Raw genomic sequence first — 15334 nt, forward strand, 5'->3', positions numbered from 1 at the left:
AAACTGGATTGAGTCAAATTTGGCGCTCAATGTTGTGAGAGTTACGTCATAGATGGTGTGACGTCAACGTTGGGCATTTGCATAGCAAGGTCAGTAGTCCCATTCCTTAAAAATGTGGCAGTCAAGTGATGCATTTAATGAAATGAGTGTAAATGATCGGCATAATAGGATAAAATCATTAATGAATTAAATATTTAATTCCAAACCTCATGGATAATCTACAGAATTCAATATTTCACAAGTAGCAATCATGGAACTAAGGAAAACTTGCGTGAAGTTCCCCGGCATAATGGCTAGCAACGTCCGGGGATATGGGTTAGCAACATCCAGGGGCTATGGGTTTTGTAACGACGTGCGTTGTTAACCTATCAATTTCCTAGATATATACTAAGCCGGGGATAAGTAACAATATTTAACGTTTAACTAACGTTTGTCCATATTCATATCATACGTACTTGCATTTGATACACATTTTGAGTCAGTACAGGAACACCCACCATGCACTGATAAATCATTGAAAGGACTACATAATTGTCCAACCTGAATTAAACGTTTTAAATGTATGATTAAATGAGCAGAGGTAATACAATAAATATCGGGGATCATTTATGAAAAACGCATATTTGATAAACAAACTAAAAGTTAAATAGAGGAAATTGAATTAGAGGAATCTCTAGCAATGTCAACAGAAAACCGTTAGTGTAAGCATGTAAATTCAGGAAATCTGTTCTAGGTGGTATATTTTGTTCGCTTTGGGGATTCCGTATATCGTCAGATTATCGGAATTCCAATGGGGACTAACTGTGCACCACGTATTGCGGACCTGTTTTTGTATTGTTATGAGTTACAATTTATGACAAAAATAAGCAAAGACCCATCGAAACAACATCTGATAAACAAATTTAATAATACTTTTAGATATTTGGATGATATTTTGGCTCTCAATAATGACGACTTCAGTATGTATATTAACGAAATTTATCCTGTTGAACTTACTTTAAATAAAGCTTATACTAACAAAGACCACTGCCCTTTTCTCGATCTTGATATCTATATCACTAATGGAAAGCTGAATACTAAAATTTATGATAAAAGGGATGATTTTTCATTTCCTATCGTTAATTATCCGTTTTTAGATGGTGACGTTCCCTTGTCACCATCTTACGGTGTTTATATATCTCAACTTGTACGATTCGCTCGTGTATGTAACAATGTTTTAGATTTTAACGAGAGAAATTTATGTATTACTGAAAAATTATTACACCAGGCTAGGGTTTTCGATATCACAAACTAGTCAAAACATTTACTAAGTTTTATCATCGGTATAAAGACATCATTCGTAAATATAGCTCAACATACAGACTTCTAATACGTTCAGGTATTTCACATCCAATTTTTTATGGAAATATTCTTTATAAAGCACAAAGGTGTCAGTATTCACCTCAGAAACTTACAAAACCTTTGAATAGACTTATTAAGAAGGGATATAATTACGATACTGTTGCCAAGTCATTACATATTTTGCATATTTTGGCGTTAATATTGAGTCACTGATAAGGTCTTTGCATCGGAACTAAACACATTTATTCTAAAAACAGTTGTTGGCATGACACGGGTTATGTTCTTCTCATATATATTATGATGGTATGATACTAAACCCCTAACGGGAAGGATTGTGCCTTATGTTCATATGATGAAATCATAATCTTTCAGTCAGTTTAATTGAAGTCTGGAGCTGGCATGTCAGTTAACTGCTAGTAGCTAGTCTGTTGTTATTTACGTATTATTGTCATTTTGTTTATTTTCTTTGGTTACATCTTCTGACATCAGACTCGGACTTCTCTTGAACTGAATTTTAATGTGCGTATTGTTATGCGTTTACTTTTCTACATTGGTTAGAGGTATAGGGGTAGGGTTGAGATCTCACAAACATCTTTAACCCCGCCGCATTTTTGCGCCTGTCCCAAGTCAGGAGCCCCTGGCCTTTGTTAGTCTTGTATTACTTTAATTTTAGTTTCTTGTGTACAATTTGGAAATTAGTATGGCGTTCATTATCACTGGACTAGTAAATATTTGTTCAGGGGCCAGCTGAAGGACGCCTCCGGGTGCGGGAATTTCTCGCTACATTGAAGACCTGTTGGTGACCCTCTGCTGTTGTTTTTTATTTGGTCGGGTTGTTGTCTCTTTGACACATTCCCCATTTCCATTCTCAATTTTATTGTATTGTTATATGGGTTTTAATAAATCGATGTTCAGGAAATCTGTTCTAGGTAGTCTACCTGTATTGTTACATGGGTTCTAGGTGGTCTACTTGTATTGTTATATGGGTTCTAGGTAGTCTACCTGTATTGTTACATGGGTTCTAGGTGGTCTACCTGTATTGTTACATGGGCTCTAGGTGGTCTACTTGCATTGTTACATCGGCTCTAGGTGTCTACTTGTATTGTTATATGGGTTCTAGGTGGTCTACTTGTATTGTTACATGGGTTCTAGGTGGTCTTCTCGTCTTGTTATAGGGGTTCCTGGTGGTCTACTTGTATTGTTATATGGGTTCTAGGTGGTCTACTGGTATTGTTATATGGGTTCTAGGTGGTCTACTGGTATTGTTATATGGGTTCTAGGTGGTCTACTGGTATTGATATATGGGTTCTAGGTGGTCTACTTGTATTGTTTTATGGGTTCTAAGTGGTCTACTTGTATTGTTATATGGGTTCTAGGTGGTCTACTTGTATTGTTACATGGGTTCCTGGTGGTCTACTTGTATTGTTATATGGTTTCTAGGTGGTCTACTGGTATTGTTATTTGGGTTCTATGTACTCGTATTGTTATATGGGTTCTAGCTGGTCTACTTGTATTGTTTTATGGGTTCTAGGTTGTCTACTGGTATTGTTATACGGGATCCAGTTGGTCTACTGGTATTGGTGTATTGGTTCTAGGTGGTCTACTTGTATTGTTATTTGGGTTCTAGGTGGTCTTAGGTGGTCTACTTGTATTGCTATGAGGGTTCTAGGTGGTCTACTGGTATTGTTATATGGGTTCTAGCTGGTCTACTTGTATTGTTATATGGGTTCTAGGTGGTCTACCTGTATTGTTATATGGGTTCTAGCTGGTCTACTTGTATTGTTATATGGGTTCTAGGTGGTCTACCTGTATTGTTATATGGGTTCTAGGTTGTCTACTGGTATTGTTATATGGGTTCTAGGTGGTCTACTGGTATTGTTATATGGTTTTAGGTGGTCTACCTGTATTGTTATATGGGTTCTAGGTTGTCTACTGGTATTGTTATATGGGTTCTAGGTTGTCTACTGGTATTGTTATATGGATTCTAGGTGGTCTACCTGTATTGTTATATGGGTTCTAGGTGGTCTACTGGTATTGTTATATGGGTTCTAGATGGTGTACCTGTATTGTTATATGGGTTCTAGGTGGTCTACTTGTATTGTTATATGGGTTTTAGGTGGTCTACTTGTATTGGTATATGGGTTCTGGGTGGTCTACTTGTATTGTTATATGGGTTCTAGGTGGTCTACTGGTATTGTTATATGGTTCTAGGTGGTCTACTGGTATTGTTATATTGGTTCTAGGTGGTCTACTGGTATTGTTATATGGGTTTTAGGTGGTCTACTGGTATTGTTACATGGGTTCTAGGTGGTCTACTGGTATTGTTATATGGGTTCTATGTGGTCTACTGGTAATGTTATATGGGTTCTAGGTGGTGTACTTGTATTGTTATATGGGTTCTAGACGGTCTACCTGTATTGTTATATGGGTACTAGGTGGTCTACTGGTATTGTTATATGGGTTCTAGGTGGTCTACGTGTATTGTTATATGGGTTTTAAGTGGTCTACTGGTATTGTTATATGGGTTCTAGGTGGTCTACTTGTACTGTTATATGGATTCTAGCTGATCTACTGTTATTGTTACATGGGTTCTAGGTGGTCTACGTGTATTGTTATATGGGTTCTAGGTGGTCTACTGGTATTGTTACATGGGTTCTAGGTGGTCTACTGGTATTGTTATATGGGTTCTAGGTAGTCTACTGGTATTGTAATATGGGTTCTAGGTAGTCTACTGGTATTGTTATATAGGTTTTAAGTGGTCTACTGGTATTGTTATATTGGTTCTAGGTGGTCTACTGGTATTGTTATATGGTTCTAGGTGGTCTACTGTTATTGTTACATGGGTTCTAGGTGGTCTACGTGTATTGTTATATGGGTTTTAAGTGGTCTACTGGTATTGTTATATGGGTTCTAGGTGGTCTACTTGTACTGTTATATGGATTCTAGCTGATCTACTGGTATTGATATATTGGTTCTAGGTGGTGTACTCGTACTGTTATATGGGTTCTAGGTGGTCTACTTGTATTGTTATATGGGTTCTAGGTGGTCTACTTGTATTGTTACATGGGTTCCTGGTGGTCTACTTGTATTGTTATATGGTTTCTAGGTGGTCTACTGGTATTGTTATTTGGGTTCTATGTACTCGTATTGTTATATGGGTTCTAGCTGGTCTACTTGTATTGTTTTATGGGTTCTAGGTTGTCTACTGGTATTGTTATACGGGATCCAGTTGGTCTACTGGTATTGGTGTATTGGTTCTAGGTGGTCTACTTGTATTGTTATTTGGGTTCTAGGTGGTCTTAGGTGGTCTACTTGTATTGCTATGAGGGTTCTAGGTGGTCTACTGGTATTGTTATATGGGTTCTAGCTGGTCTACTTGTATTGTTATATGGGTTCTAGGTGGTCTACCTGTATTGTTATATGGGTTCTAGCTGGTCTACTTGTATTGTTATATGGGTTCTAGGTGGTCTACCTGTATTGTTATATGGGTTCTAGGTTGTCTACTGGTATTGTTATATGGGTTCTAGGTGGTCTACTGGTATTGTTATATGGTTCTAGGTGGTCTACCTGTATTGTTATATGGGTTCTAGGTTGTCTACTGGTATTGTTATATGGGTTCTAGGTTGTCTACTGGTATTGTTATATGGATTCTAGGTGGTCTACCTGTATTGTTATATGGGTTCTAGGTGGTCTACTGGTATTGTTATATGGGTTCTAGATGGTGTACCTGTATTGTTATATGGGTTCTAGGTGGTCTACTTGTATTGTTATATGGGTTTTAGGTGGTCTACTTGTATTGGTATATGGGTTCTGGGTGGTCTACTTGTATTGTTATATGGGTTCTAGGTGGTCTACTGGTATTGTTATATGGTTCTAGGTGGTCTACTGGTATTGTTATATTGGTTCTAGGTGGTCTACTGGTATTGTTATATGGGTTTTAGGTGGTCTACTGGTATTGTTACATGGGTTCTAGGTGGTCTACTGGTATTGTTATATGGGTTCTATGTGGTCTACTGGTAATGTTATATGGGTTCTAGGTGGTGTACTTGTATTGTTATATGGGTTCTAGACGGTCTACCTGTATTGTTATATGGGTACTAGGTGGTCTACTGGTATTATTATATGGGTTCTAGGTGGTCTACGTGTATTGTTATATGGGTTTTAAGTGGTCTACTGGTATTGTTATATGGGTTCTAGGTGGTCTACTTGTACTGTTATATGGATTCTAGCTGATCTACTGTTATTGTTTCATGGGTTCTAGGTGGTCTACGTGTATTGTTATATGGGTTCTAGGTGGTCTACTGGTATTGTTACATGGGTTCTAGGTGGTCTACTGGTATTGTTATATGGGTTCTAGGTAGTCTACTGGTATTGTTATATGGGTTCTAGGTAGTCTACTGGTATTGTTATATAGGTTTATAGTGGTCTACTGGTATTGTTATATGGGTTCTAGGTGGTCTACTGGTATTGTTATATGGTTCTAGGTGGTCTACTGTTATTGTTACATGGGTTCTAGGTGGTCTACGTGTATTGTTATATGGGTTTTAAGTGGTCTACTGGTATTGTTATATGGGTTCTAGGTGGTCTACTTGTACTGTTATATGGATTCTAGCTGATCTACTGGTATTGATATATTGGTTCTAGGTGGTGTACTCGTACTGTTATATGGGTTCTAGGTGGTCTACTGGTATTGTTATATGGTTCTAGGTGGTCTACCTGTATTGTTATATGGGTTCTAGGTTGTCTACTGGTATTGTTATATGGGTTCTAGGTTGTCTACTGGTATTGTTATATGGATTCTAGGTGGTCTACCTGTATTGTTATATGGGTTCTAGGTGGTCTACTGGTATTGTTATATGGGTTCTAGATGGTGTACCTGTATTGTTATATGGGTTCTAGGTGGTCTACTTGTATTGTTATATGGGTTTTAGGTGGTCTACTTGTATTGGTATATGGGTTCTGGGTGGTCTACTTGTATTGTTATATGGGTTCTAGGTGGTCTACTGGTATTGTTATATGGTTCTAGGTGGTCTACTGGTATTGTTATATTGGTTCTAGGTGGTCTACTGGTATTGTTATATGGGTTTTAGGTGGTCTACTGGTATTGTTACATGGGTTCTAGGTGGTCTACTGGTATTGTTATATGGGTTCTATGTGGTCTACTGGTAATGTTATATGGGTTCTAGGTGGTGTACTTGTATTGTTATATGGGTTCTAGACGGTCTACCTGTATTGTTATATGGGTTCTAGGTGGTCTACTGGTATTGTTATATGGGTTCTAGGTGGTCTACGTGTATTGTTATATGGGTTTTAAGTGGTCTACTGGTATTGTTATATGGGTTCTAGGTGGTCTACTTGTACTGTTATATGGATTCTAGCTGATCTACTGTTATTGTTACATGGGTTCTAGGTGGTCTACGTGTATTGTTATATGGGTTCTAGGTGGTCTACTGGTATTGTTACATGGGTTCTAGGTGGTCTACTGGTATTGTTATATGGGTTCTAGGTAGTCTACTGGTATTGTTATATGGGTTCTAGGTAGTCTACTGGTATTGTTATATAGGTTTTAAGTGGTCTACTGGTATTGTTATATGGGTTCTAGGTGGTCTACTGGTATTGTTATATGGTTCTAGGTGGTCTACTGTTATTGTTACATGGGTTCTAGGTGGTCTACGTGTATTGTTATATGGGTTTTAAGTGGTCTACTGGTATTGTTATATGGGTTCTAGGTGGTCTACTTGTACTGTTATATGGATTCTAGCTGATCTACTGGTATTGATATATTGGTTCTAGGTGGTGTACTCGTACTGTTATATGGGTTCTAGGTGGTCTACTGGTATTGTTACATGGGTTCTAGGTGGTCTACTGGTATTGTTACATGGGTTCTAGGTGGTCTACTGGTATTGTTACATGGGTTCTAGATGGTCTACTGGTTTTGTTATATAGGTTCTAGGTGGTCTACTGGTATTGTTATATGGGTTCCAGATGGTCTAGTTGTATTGTTATATGGTTCTAGGTGGTGTACTCGTACTGTTATATGGGTTCTAGGTGGTCTACTGGTATTGTTACATGGGTTCTAGGTAGTCTACTGGTTTTGTTATATAGGTTCTAGGTGGTCTACTGGTATTGTTATATAGGTTTATAGTGGTCTACTGGTATTGTTATATGGGTTCTAGGTGGTCTACTGGTATTGTTATATGGTTCTAGGTGGTCTACTGTTATTGTTACATGGGTTCTAGGTGGTCTTCTCGTCTTGTTATAGGGGTTCCTGGTGGTCTACTTGTATTGTTATATGGGTTCTAGGTGGTCTACTGGTATTGTTATATGGGTTCTAGGTGGTCTACTGGTATTGTTATATGGGTTCTAGGTGGTCTACTGGTATTGATATATGGGTTCTAGGTGGTCTACTTGTATTGTTTTATGGGTTCTAAGTGGTCTACTTGTATTGTTATATGGGTTCTAGGTGGTCTACTTGTATTGTTACATGGGTTCCTGGTGGTCTACTTGTATTGTTATATGGTTTCTAGGTGGTCTACTGGTATTGTTATTTGGGTTCTATGTACTCGTATTGTTATATGGGTTCTAGCTGGTCTACTTGTATTGTTTTATGGGTTCTAGGTTGTCTACTGGTATTGTTATACGGGATCCAGTTGGTCTACTGGTATTGGTGTATTGGTTCTAGGTGGTCTACTTGTATTGTTATTTGGGTTCTAGGTGGTCTTAGGTGGTCTACTTGTATTGCTATGAGGGTTCTAGGTGGTCTACTGGTATTGTTATATGGGTTCTAGCTGGTCTACTTGTATTGTTATATGGGTTCTAGGTGGTCTACCTGTATTGTTATATGGGTTCTAGCTGGTCTACTTGTATTGTTATATGGGTTCTAGGTGGTCTACCTGTATTGTTATATGGGTTCTAGGTTGTCTACTGGTATTGTTATATGGGTTCTAGGTGGTCTACTGGTATTGTTATATGGTTTTAGGTGGTCTACCTGTATTGTTATATGGGTTCTAGGTTGTCTACTGGTATTGTTATATGGGTTCTAGGTTGTCTACTGGTATTGTTATATGGATTCTAGGTGGTCTACCTGTATTGTTATATGGGTTCTAGGTGGTCTACTGGTATTGTTATATGGGTTCTAGATGGTGTACCTGTATTGTTATATGGGTTCTAGGTGGTCTACTTGTATTGTTATATGGGTTTTAGGTGGTCTACTTGTATTGGTATATGGGTTCTGGGTGGTCTACTTGTATTGTTATATGGGTTCTAGGTGGTCTACTGGTATTGTTATATGGTTCTAGGTGGTCTACTGGTATTGTTATATTGGTTCTAGGTGGTCTACTGGTATTGTTATATGGGTTTTAGGTGGTCTACTGGTATTGTTACATGGGTTCTAGGTGGTCTACTGGTATTGTTATATGGGTTCTATGTGGTCTACTGGTAATGTTATATGGGTTCTAGGTGGTGTACTTGTATTGTTATATGGGTTCTAGACGGTCTACCTGTATTGTTATATGGGTACTAGGTGGTCTACTGGTATTGTTATATGGGTTCTAGGTGGTCTACGTGTATTGTTATATGGGTTTTAAGTGGTCTACTGGTATTGTTATATGGGTTCTAGGTGGTCTACTTGTACTGTTATATGGATTCTAGCTGATCTACTGTTATTGTTACATGGGTTCTAGGTGGTCTACGTGTATTGTTATATGGGTTCTAGGTGGTCTACTGGTATTGTTACATGGGTTCTAGGTGGTCTACTGGTATTGTTATATGGGTTCTAGGTAGTCTACTGGTATTGTAATATGGGTTCTAGGTAGTCTACTGGTATTGTTATATAGGTTTTAAGTGGTCTACTGGTATTGTTATATTGGTTCTAGGTGGTCTACTGGTATTGTTATATGGTTCTAGGTGGTCTACTGTTATTGTTACATGGGTTCTAGGTGGTCTACGTGTATTGTTATATGGGTTTTAAGTGGTCTACTGGTATTGTTATATGGGTTCTAGGTGGTCTACTTGTACTGTTATATGGATTCTAGCTGATCTACTGGTATTGATATATTGGTTCTAGGTGGTGTACTCGTACTGTTATATGGGTTCTAGGTGGTCTACTTGTATTGTTATATGGGTTCTAGGTGGTCTACTTGTATTGTTACATGGGTTCCTGGTGGTCTACTTGTATTGTTATATGGTTTCTAGGTGGTCTACTGGTATTGTTATTTGGGTTCTATGTACTCGTATTGTTATATGGGTTCTAGCTGGTCTACTTGTATTGTTTTATGGGTTCTAGGTTGTCTACTGGTATTGTTATACGGGATCCAGTTGGTCTACTGGTATTGGTGTATTGGTTCTAGGTGGTCTACTTGTATTGTTATTTGGGTTCTAGGTGGTCTTAGGTGGTCTACTTGTATTGCTATGAGGGTTCTAGGTGGTCTACTGGTATTGTTATATGGGTTCTAGCTGGTCTACTTGTATTGTTATATGGGTTCTAGGTGGTCTACCTGTATTGTTATATGGGTTCTAGCTGGTCTACTTGTATTGTTATATGGGTTCTAGGTGGTCTACCTGTATTGTTATATGGGTTCTAGGTTGTCTACTGGTATTGTTATATGGGTTCTAGGTGGTCTACTGGTATTGTTATATGGTTCTAGGTGGTCTACCTGTATTGTTATATGGGTTCTAGGTTGTCTACTGGTATTGTTATATGGGTTCTAGGTTGTCTACTGGTATTGTTATATGGATTCTAGGTGGTCTACCTGTATTGTTATATGGGTTCTAGGTGGTCTACTGGTATTGTTATATGGGTTCTAGATGGTGTACCTGTATTGTTATATGGGTTCTAGGTGGTCTACTTGTATTGTTATATGGGTTTTAGGTGGTCTACTTGTATTGGTATATGGGTTCTGGGTGGTCTACTTGTATTGTTATATGGGTTCTAGGTGGTCTACTGGTATTGTTATATGGTTCTAGGTGGTCTACTGGTATTGTTATATTGGTTCTAGGTGGTCTACTGGTATTGTTATATGGGTTTTAGGTGGTCTACTGGTATTGTTACATGGGTTCTAGGTGGTCTACTGGTATTGTTATATGGGTTCTATGTGGTCTACTGGTAATGTTATATGGGTTCTAGGTGGTGTACTTGTATTGTTATATGGGTTCTAGACGGTCTACCTGTATTGTTATATGGGTACTAGGTGGTCTACTGGTATTATTATATGGGTTCTAGGTGGTCTACGTGTATTGTTATATGGGTTTTAAGTGGTCTACTGGTATTGTTATATGGGTTCTAGGTGGTCTACTTGTACTGTTATATGGATTCTAGCTGATCTACTGTTATTGTTTCATGGGTTCTAGGTGGTCTACGTGTATTGTTATATGGGTTCTAGGTGGTCTACTGGTATTGTTACATGGGTTCTAGGTGGTCTACTGGTATTGTTATATGGGTTCTAGGTAGTCTACTGGTATTGTTATATGGGTTCTAGGTAGTCTACTGGTATTGTTATATAGGTTTATAGTGGTCTACTGGTATTGTTATATGGGTTCTAGGTGGTCTACTGGTATTGTTATATGGTTCTAGGTGGTCTACTGTTATTGTTACATGGGTTCTAGGTGGTCTACGTGTATTGTTATATGGGTTTTAAGTGGTCTACTGGTATTGTTATATGGGTTCTAGGTGGTCTACTTGTACTGTTATATGGATTCTAGCTGATCTACTGGTATTGATATATTGGTTCTAGGTGGTGTACTCGTACTGTTATATGGGTTCTAGGTGGTCTACTGGTATTGTTATATGGTTCTAGGTGGTCTACCTGTATTGTTATATGGGTTCTAGGTTGTCTACTGGTATTGTTATATGGGTTCTAGGTTGTCTACTGGTATTGTTATATGGATTCTAGGTGGTCTACCTGTATTGTTATATGGGTTCTAGGTGGTCTACTGGTATTGTTATATGGGTTCTAGATGGTGTACCTGTATTGTTATATGGGTTCTAGGTGGTCTACTTGTATTGTTATATGGGTTTTAGGTGGTCTACTTGTATTGGTATATGGGTTCTGGGTGGTCTACTTGTATTGTTATATGGGTTCTAGGTGGTCTACTGGTATTGTTATATGGTTCTAGGTGGTCTACTGGTATTGTTATATTGGTTCTAGGTGGTCTACTGGTATTGTTATATGGGTTTTAGGTGGTCTACTGGTATTGTTACATGGGTTCTAGGTGGTCTACTGGTATTGTTATATGGGTTCTATGTGGTCTACTGGTAATGTTATATGGGTTCTAGGTGGTGTACTTGTATTGTTATATGGGTTCTAGACGGTCTACCTGTATTGTTATATGGGTTCTAGGTGGTCTACTGGTATTGTTATATGGGTTCTAGGTGGTCTACGTGTATTGTTATATGGGTTTTAAGTGGTCTACTGGTATTGTTATATGGGTTCTAGGTGGTCTACTTGTACTGTTATATGGATTCTAGCTGATCTACTGTTATTGTTACATGGGTTCTAGGTGGTCTACGTGTATTGTTATATGGGTTCTAGGTGGTCTACTGGTATTGTTACATGGGTTCTAGGTGGTCTACTGGTATTGTTATATGGGTTCTAGGTAGTCTACTGGTATTGTTATATGGGTTCTAGGTAGTCTACTGGTATTGTTATATAGGTTTTAAGTGGTCTACTGGTATTGTTATATGGGTTCTAGGTGGTCTACTGGTATTGTTATATGGTTCTAGGTGGTCTACTGTTATTGTTACATGGGTTCTAGGTGGTCTACGTGTATTGTTATATGGGTTTTAAGTGGTCTACTGGTATTGTTATATGGGTTCTAGGTGGTCTACTTGTACTGTTATATGGATTCTAGCTGATCTACTGGTATTGATATATTGGTTCTAGGTGGTGTACTCGTACTGTTATATGGGTTCTAGGTGGTCTACTGGTATTGTTACATGGGTTCTAGGTGGTCTACTGGTATTGTTACATGGGTTCTAGGTGGTCTACTGGTATTGTTACATGGGTTCTAGATGGTCTACTGGTTTTGTTATATAGGTTCTAGGTGGTCTACTGGTATTGTTATATGGGTTCCAGATGGTCTAGTTGTATTGTTATATGGTTCTAGGTGGTGTACTCGTACTGTTATATGGGTTCTAGGTGGTCTACTGGTATTGTTACATGGGTTCTAGGTAGTCTACTGGTTTTGTTATATAGGTTCTAGGTGGTCTACTGGTATTGTTATATAGGTTTATAGTGGTCTACTGGTATTGTTATATGGGTTCTAGGTGGTCTACTGGTATTGTTATATGGTTCTAGGTGGTCTACTGTTATTGTTACATGGGTTCTAGGTGGTCTACGTGTATTGTTATATGGGTTCTAGGTGGTCTACCTGTATTGTTATTTGGGTTCTAGCTGGTCTACTTGTATTGTTATATGGGTTCTAGGTGGTCTACCTGTATTGTTATATGGGTTCTAGGTTGTCTACTGGTATTGTTATATGGGTTCTAGGTGGTCTACTGGTATTGTTATATGGTTTTAGGTGGTCTACCTGTATTGTTATATGGGTTCTAGGTGGTCTACTGGTATTGTTATATGGTTCTAGGTGGTCTACTGGTATTGTTATATTGGTTCTAGGTGGTCTACTGGTATTGTTATATGGGTTTTAGGTGGTCTACTGGTATTGTTACATGGGTTCTAGGTGGTCTACTGGTATTGTTATATGGGTTCTATGTGGTCTACTGGTAATGTTATATGGGTTCTAGGTGGTGTACTTGTATTGTTATATGGGTTCTAGACGGTCTACCTGTATTGTTATATGGGTACTAGGTGGTCTACTGGTATTGTTATATGGGTTCTAGGTGGTCTACGTGTATTGTTATATGGGTTTTAAGTGGTCTACTGGTATTGTTATATGGGTTCTAGGTGGTCTACTTGTACTGTTATATGGATTCTAGCTGATCTACTGTTATTGTTACATGGGTTCTAGGTGGTCTACGTGTATTGTTATATGGGTTCTAGGTGGTCTACTGGTATTGTTACATGGGTTCTAGGTGGTCTACTGGTATTGTTATATGGGTTCTAGGTAGTCTACTGGTATTGTAATATGGGTTCTAGGTAGTCTACTGGTATTGTTATATAGGTTTTAAGTGGTCTACTGGTATTGTTATATTGGTTCTAGGTGGTCTACTGGTATTGTTATATGGTTCTAGGTGGTCTACTGTTATTGTTACATGGGTTCTAGGTGGTCTACGTGTATTGTTATATGGGTTTTAAGTGGTCTACTGGTATTGTTATATGGGTTCTAGGTGGTCTACTTGTACTGTTATATGGATTCTAGCTGATCTACTGGTATTGATATATTGGTTCTAGGTGGTGTACTCGTACTGTTATATGGGTTCTAGGTGGTCTACTTGTATTGTTATATGGGTTCTAGGTGGTCTACTTGTATTGTTACATGGGTTCCTGGTGGTCTACTTGTATTGTTATATGGTTTCTAGGTGGTCTACTGGTATTGTTATTTGGGTTCTATGTACTCGTATTGTTATATGGGTTCTAGCTGGTCTACTTGTATTGTTTTATGGGTTCTAGGTTGTCTACTGGTATTGTTATACGGGATCCAGTTGGTCTACTGGTATTGGTGTATTGGTTCTAGGTGGTCTACTTGTATTGTTATTTGGGTTCTAGGTGGTCTTAGGTGGTCTACTTGTATTGCTATGAGGGTTCTAGGTGGTCTACTGGTATTGTTATATGGGTTCTAGCTGGTCTACTTGTATTGTTATATGGGTTCTAGGTGGTCTACCTGTATTGTTATATGGGTTCTAGCTGGTCTACTTGTATTGTTATATGGGTTCTAGGTGGTCTACCTGTATTGTTATATGGGTTCTAGGTTGTCTACTGGTATTGTTATATGGGTTCTAGGTGGTCTACTGGTATTGTTATATGGTTCTAGGTGGTCTACCTGTATTGTTATATGGGTTCTAGGTTGTCTACTGGTATTGTTATATGGGTTCTAGGTTGTCTACTGGTATTGTTATATGGATTCTAGGTGGTCTACCTGTATTGTTATATGGGTTCTAGGTGGTCTACTGGTATTGTTATATGGGTTCTAGATGGTGTACCTGTATTGTTATATGGGTTCTAGGTGGTCTACTTGTATTGTTATATGGGTTTTAGGTGGTCTACTTGTATTGGTATATGGGTTCTGGGTGGTCTACTTGTATTGTTATATGGGTTCTAGGTGGTCTACTGGTATTGTTATATGGTTCTAGGTGGTGTACTGGTATTGTTATATTGGTTCTAGGTGGTCTACTGGTATTGTTATATGGGTTTTAGGTGGTCTACTGGTATTGTTACATGGGTTCTAGGTGGTCTACTGGTATTGTTATATGGGTTCTATGTGGTCTACTGGTAATGTTATATGGGTTCTAGGTGGTGTACTTGTATTGTTATATGGGTTCTAGACGGTCTACCTGTATTGTTATATGGGTACTAGGTGGTCTACTGGTATTATTATATGGGTTCTAGGTGGTCTACGTGTATTGTTATATGGGTTTTAAGTGGTCTACTGGTATTGTTATATGGGTTCTAGGTGGTCTACTTGTACTGTTATATGGATTCTAGCTGATCTACTGTTATTGTTTCATGGGTTCTAGGTGGTCTACGTGTATTGTTATATGGGTTCTAGGTGGTCTACTGGTATTGTTACATGGGTTCTAGGTGGTCTACTGGTATTGTTATATGGGTTCTAGGTAGTCTACTGGTATTGTTATATGGGTTCTAGGTAGTCTACTGGTATTGTTATATAGGTTTATAGTGGTCTACTGGTATTGTTATATGGGTTCTAGGTGGTCTACTGGTATTGTTATATGGTTCTAGGTGGTCTACTGTTATTGTTACATGGGTTCTAGGTGGTCTACGTGTATTGTTATATGGGTTTTAAGTGGTCTACTGGTATTGTTATATGGGTTCTAGGTGGTCTACTTGTACTGTTATATGGATTCTAGCTGATCTACTGG

General features: G+C 38.4%; 1 protein-coding gene across 1 annotated transcript in view; it reads right to left on the minus strand.

Moving 5' to 3' along the window:
- The window catches only part of LOC143063287 (uncharacterized), a 61144-nt gene that overhangs the window by 15318 nt on the left and 30492 nt on the right, over positions 1-15334 (minus strand). The window contains exon 14 of the mRNA XM_076235342.1: positions 456-540. Within this exon, the coding sequence (XP_076091457.1) occupies positions 456-540 (85 nt within the window). The remainder of the gene's footprint in view (positions 1-455; positions 541-15334) is intronic.

Source organism: Mytilus galloprovincialis, chromosome 2 (genome assembly GCF_965363235.1).
Source record: "Mytilus galloprovincialis chromosome 2, xbMytGall1.hap1.1, whole genome shotgun sequence".
NCBI lineage: Eukaryota > Metazoa > Mollusca > Bivalvia > Mytilida > Mytilidae > Mytilus > Mytilus galloprovincialis.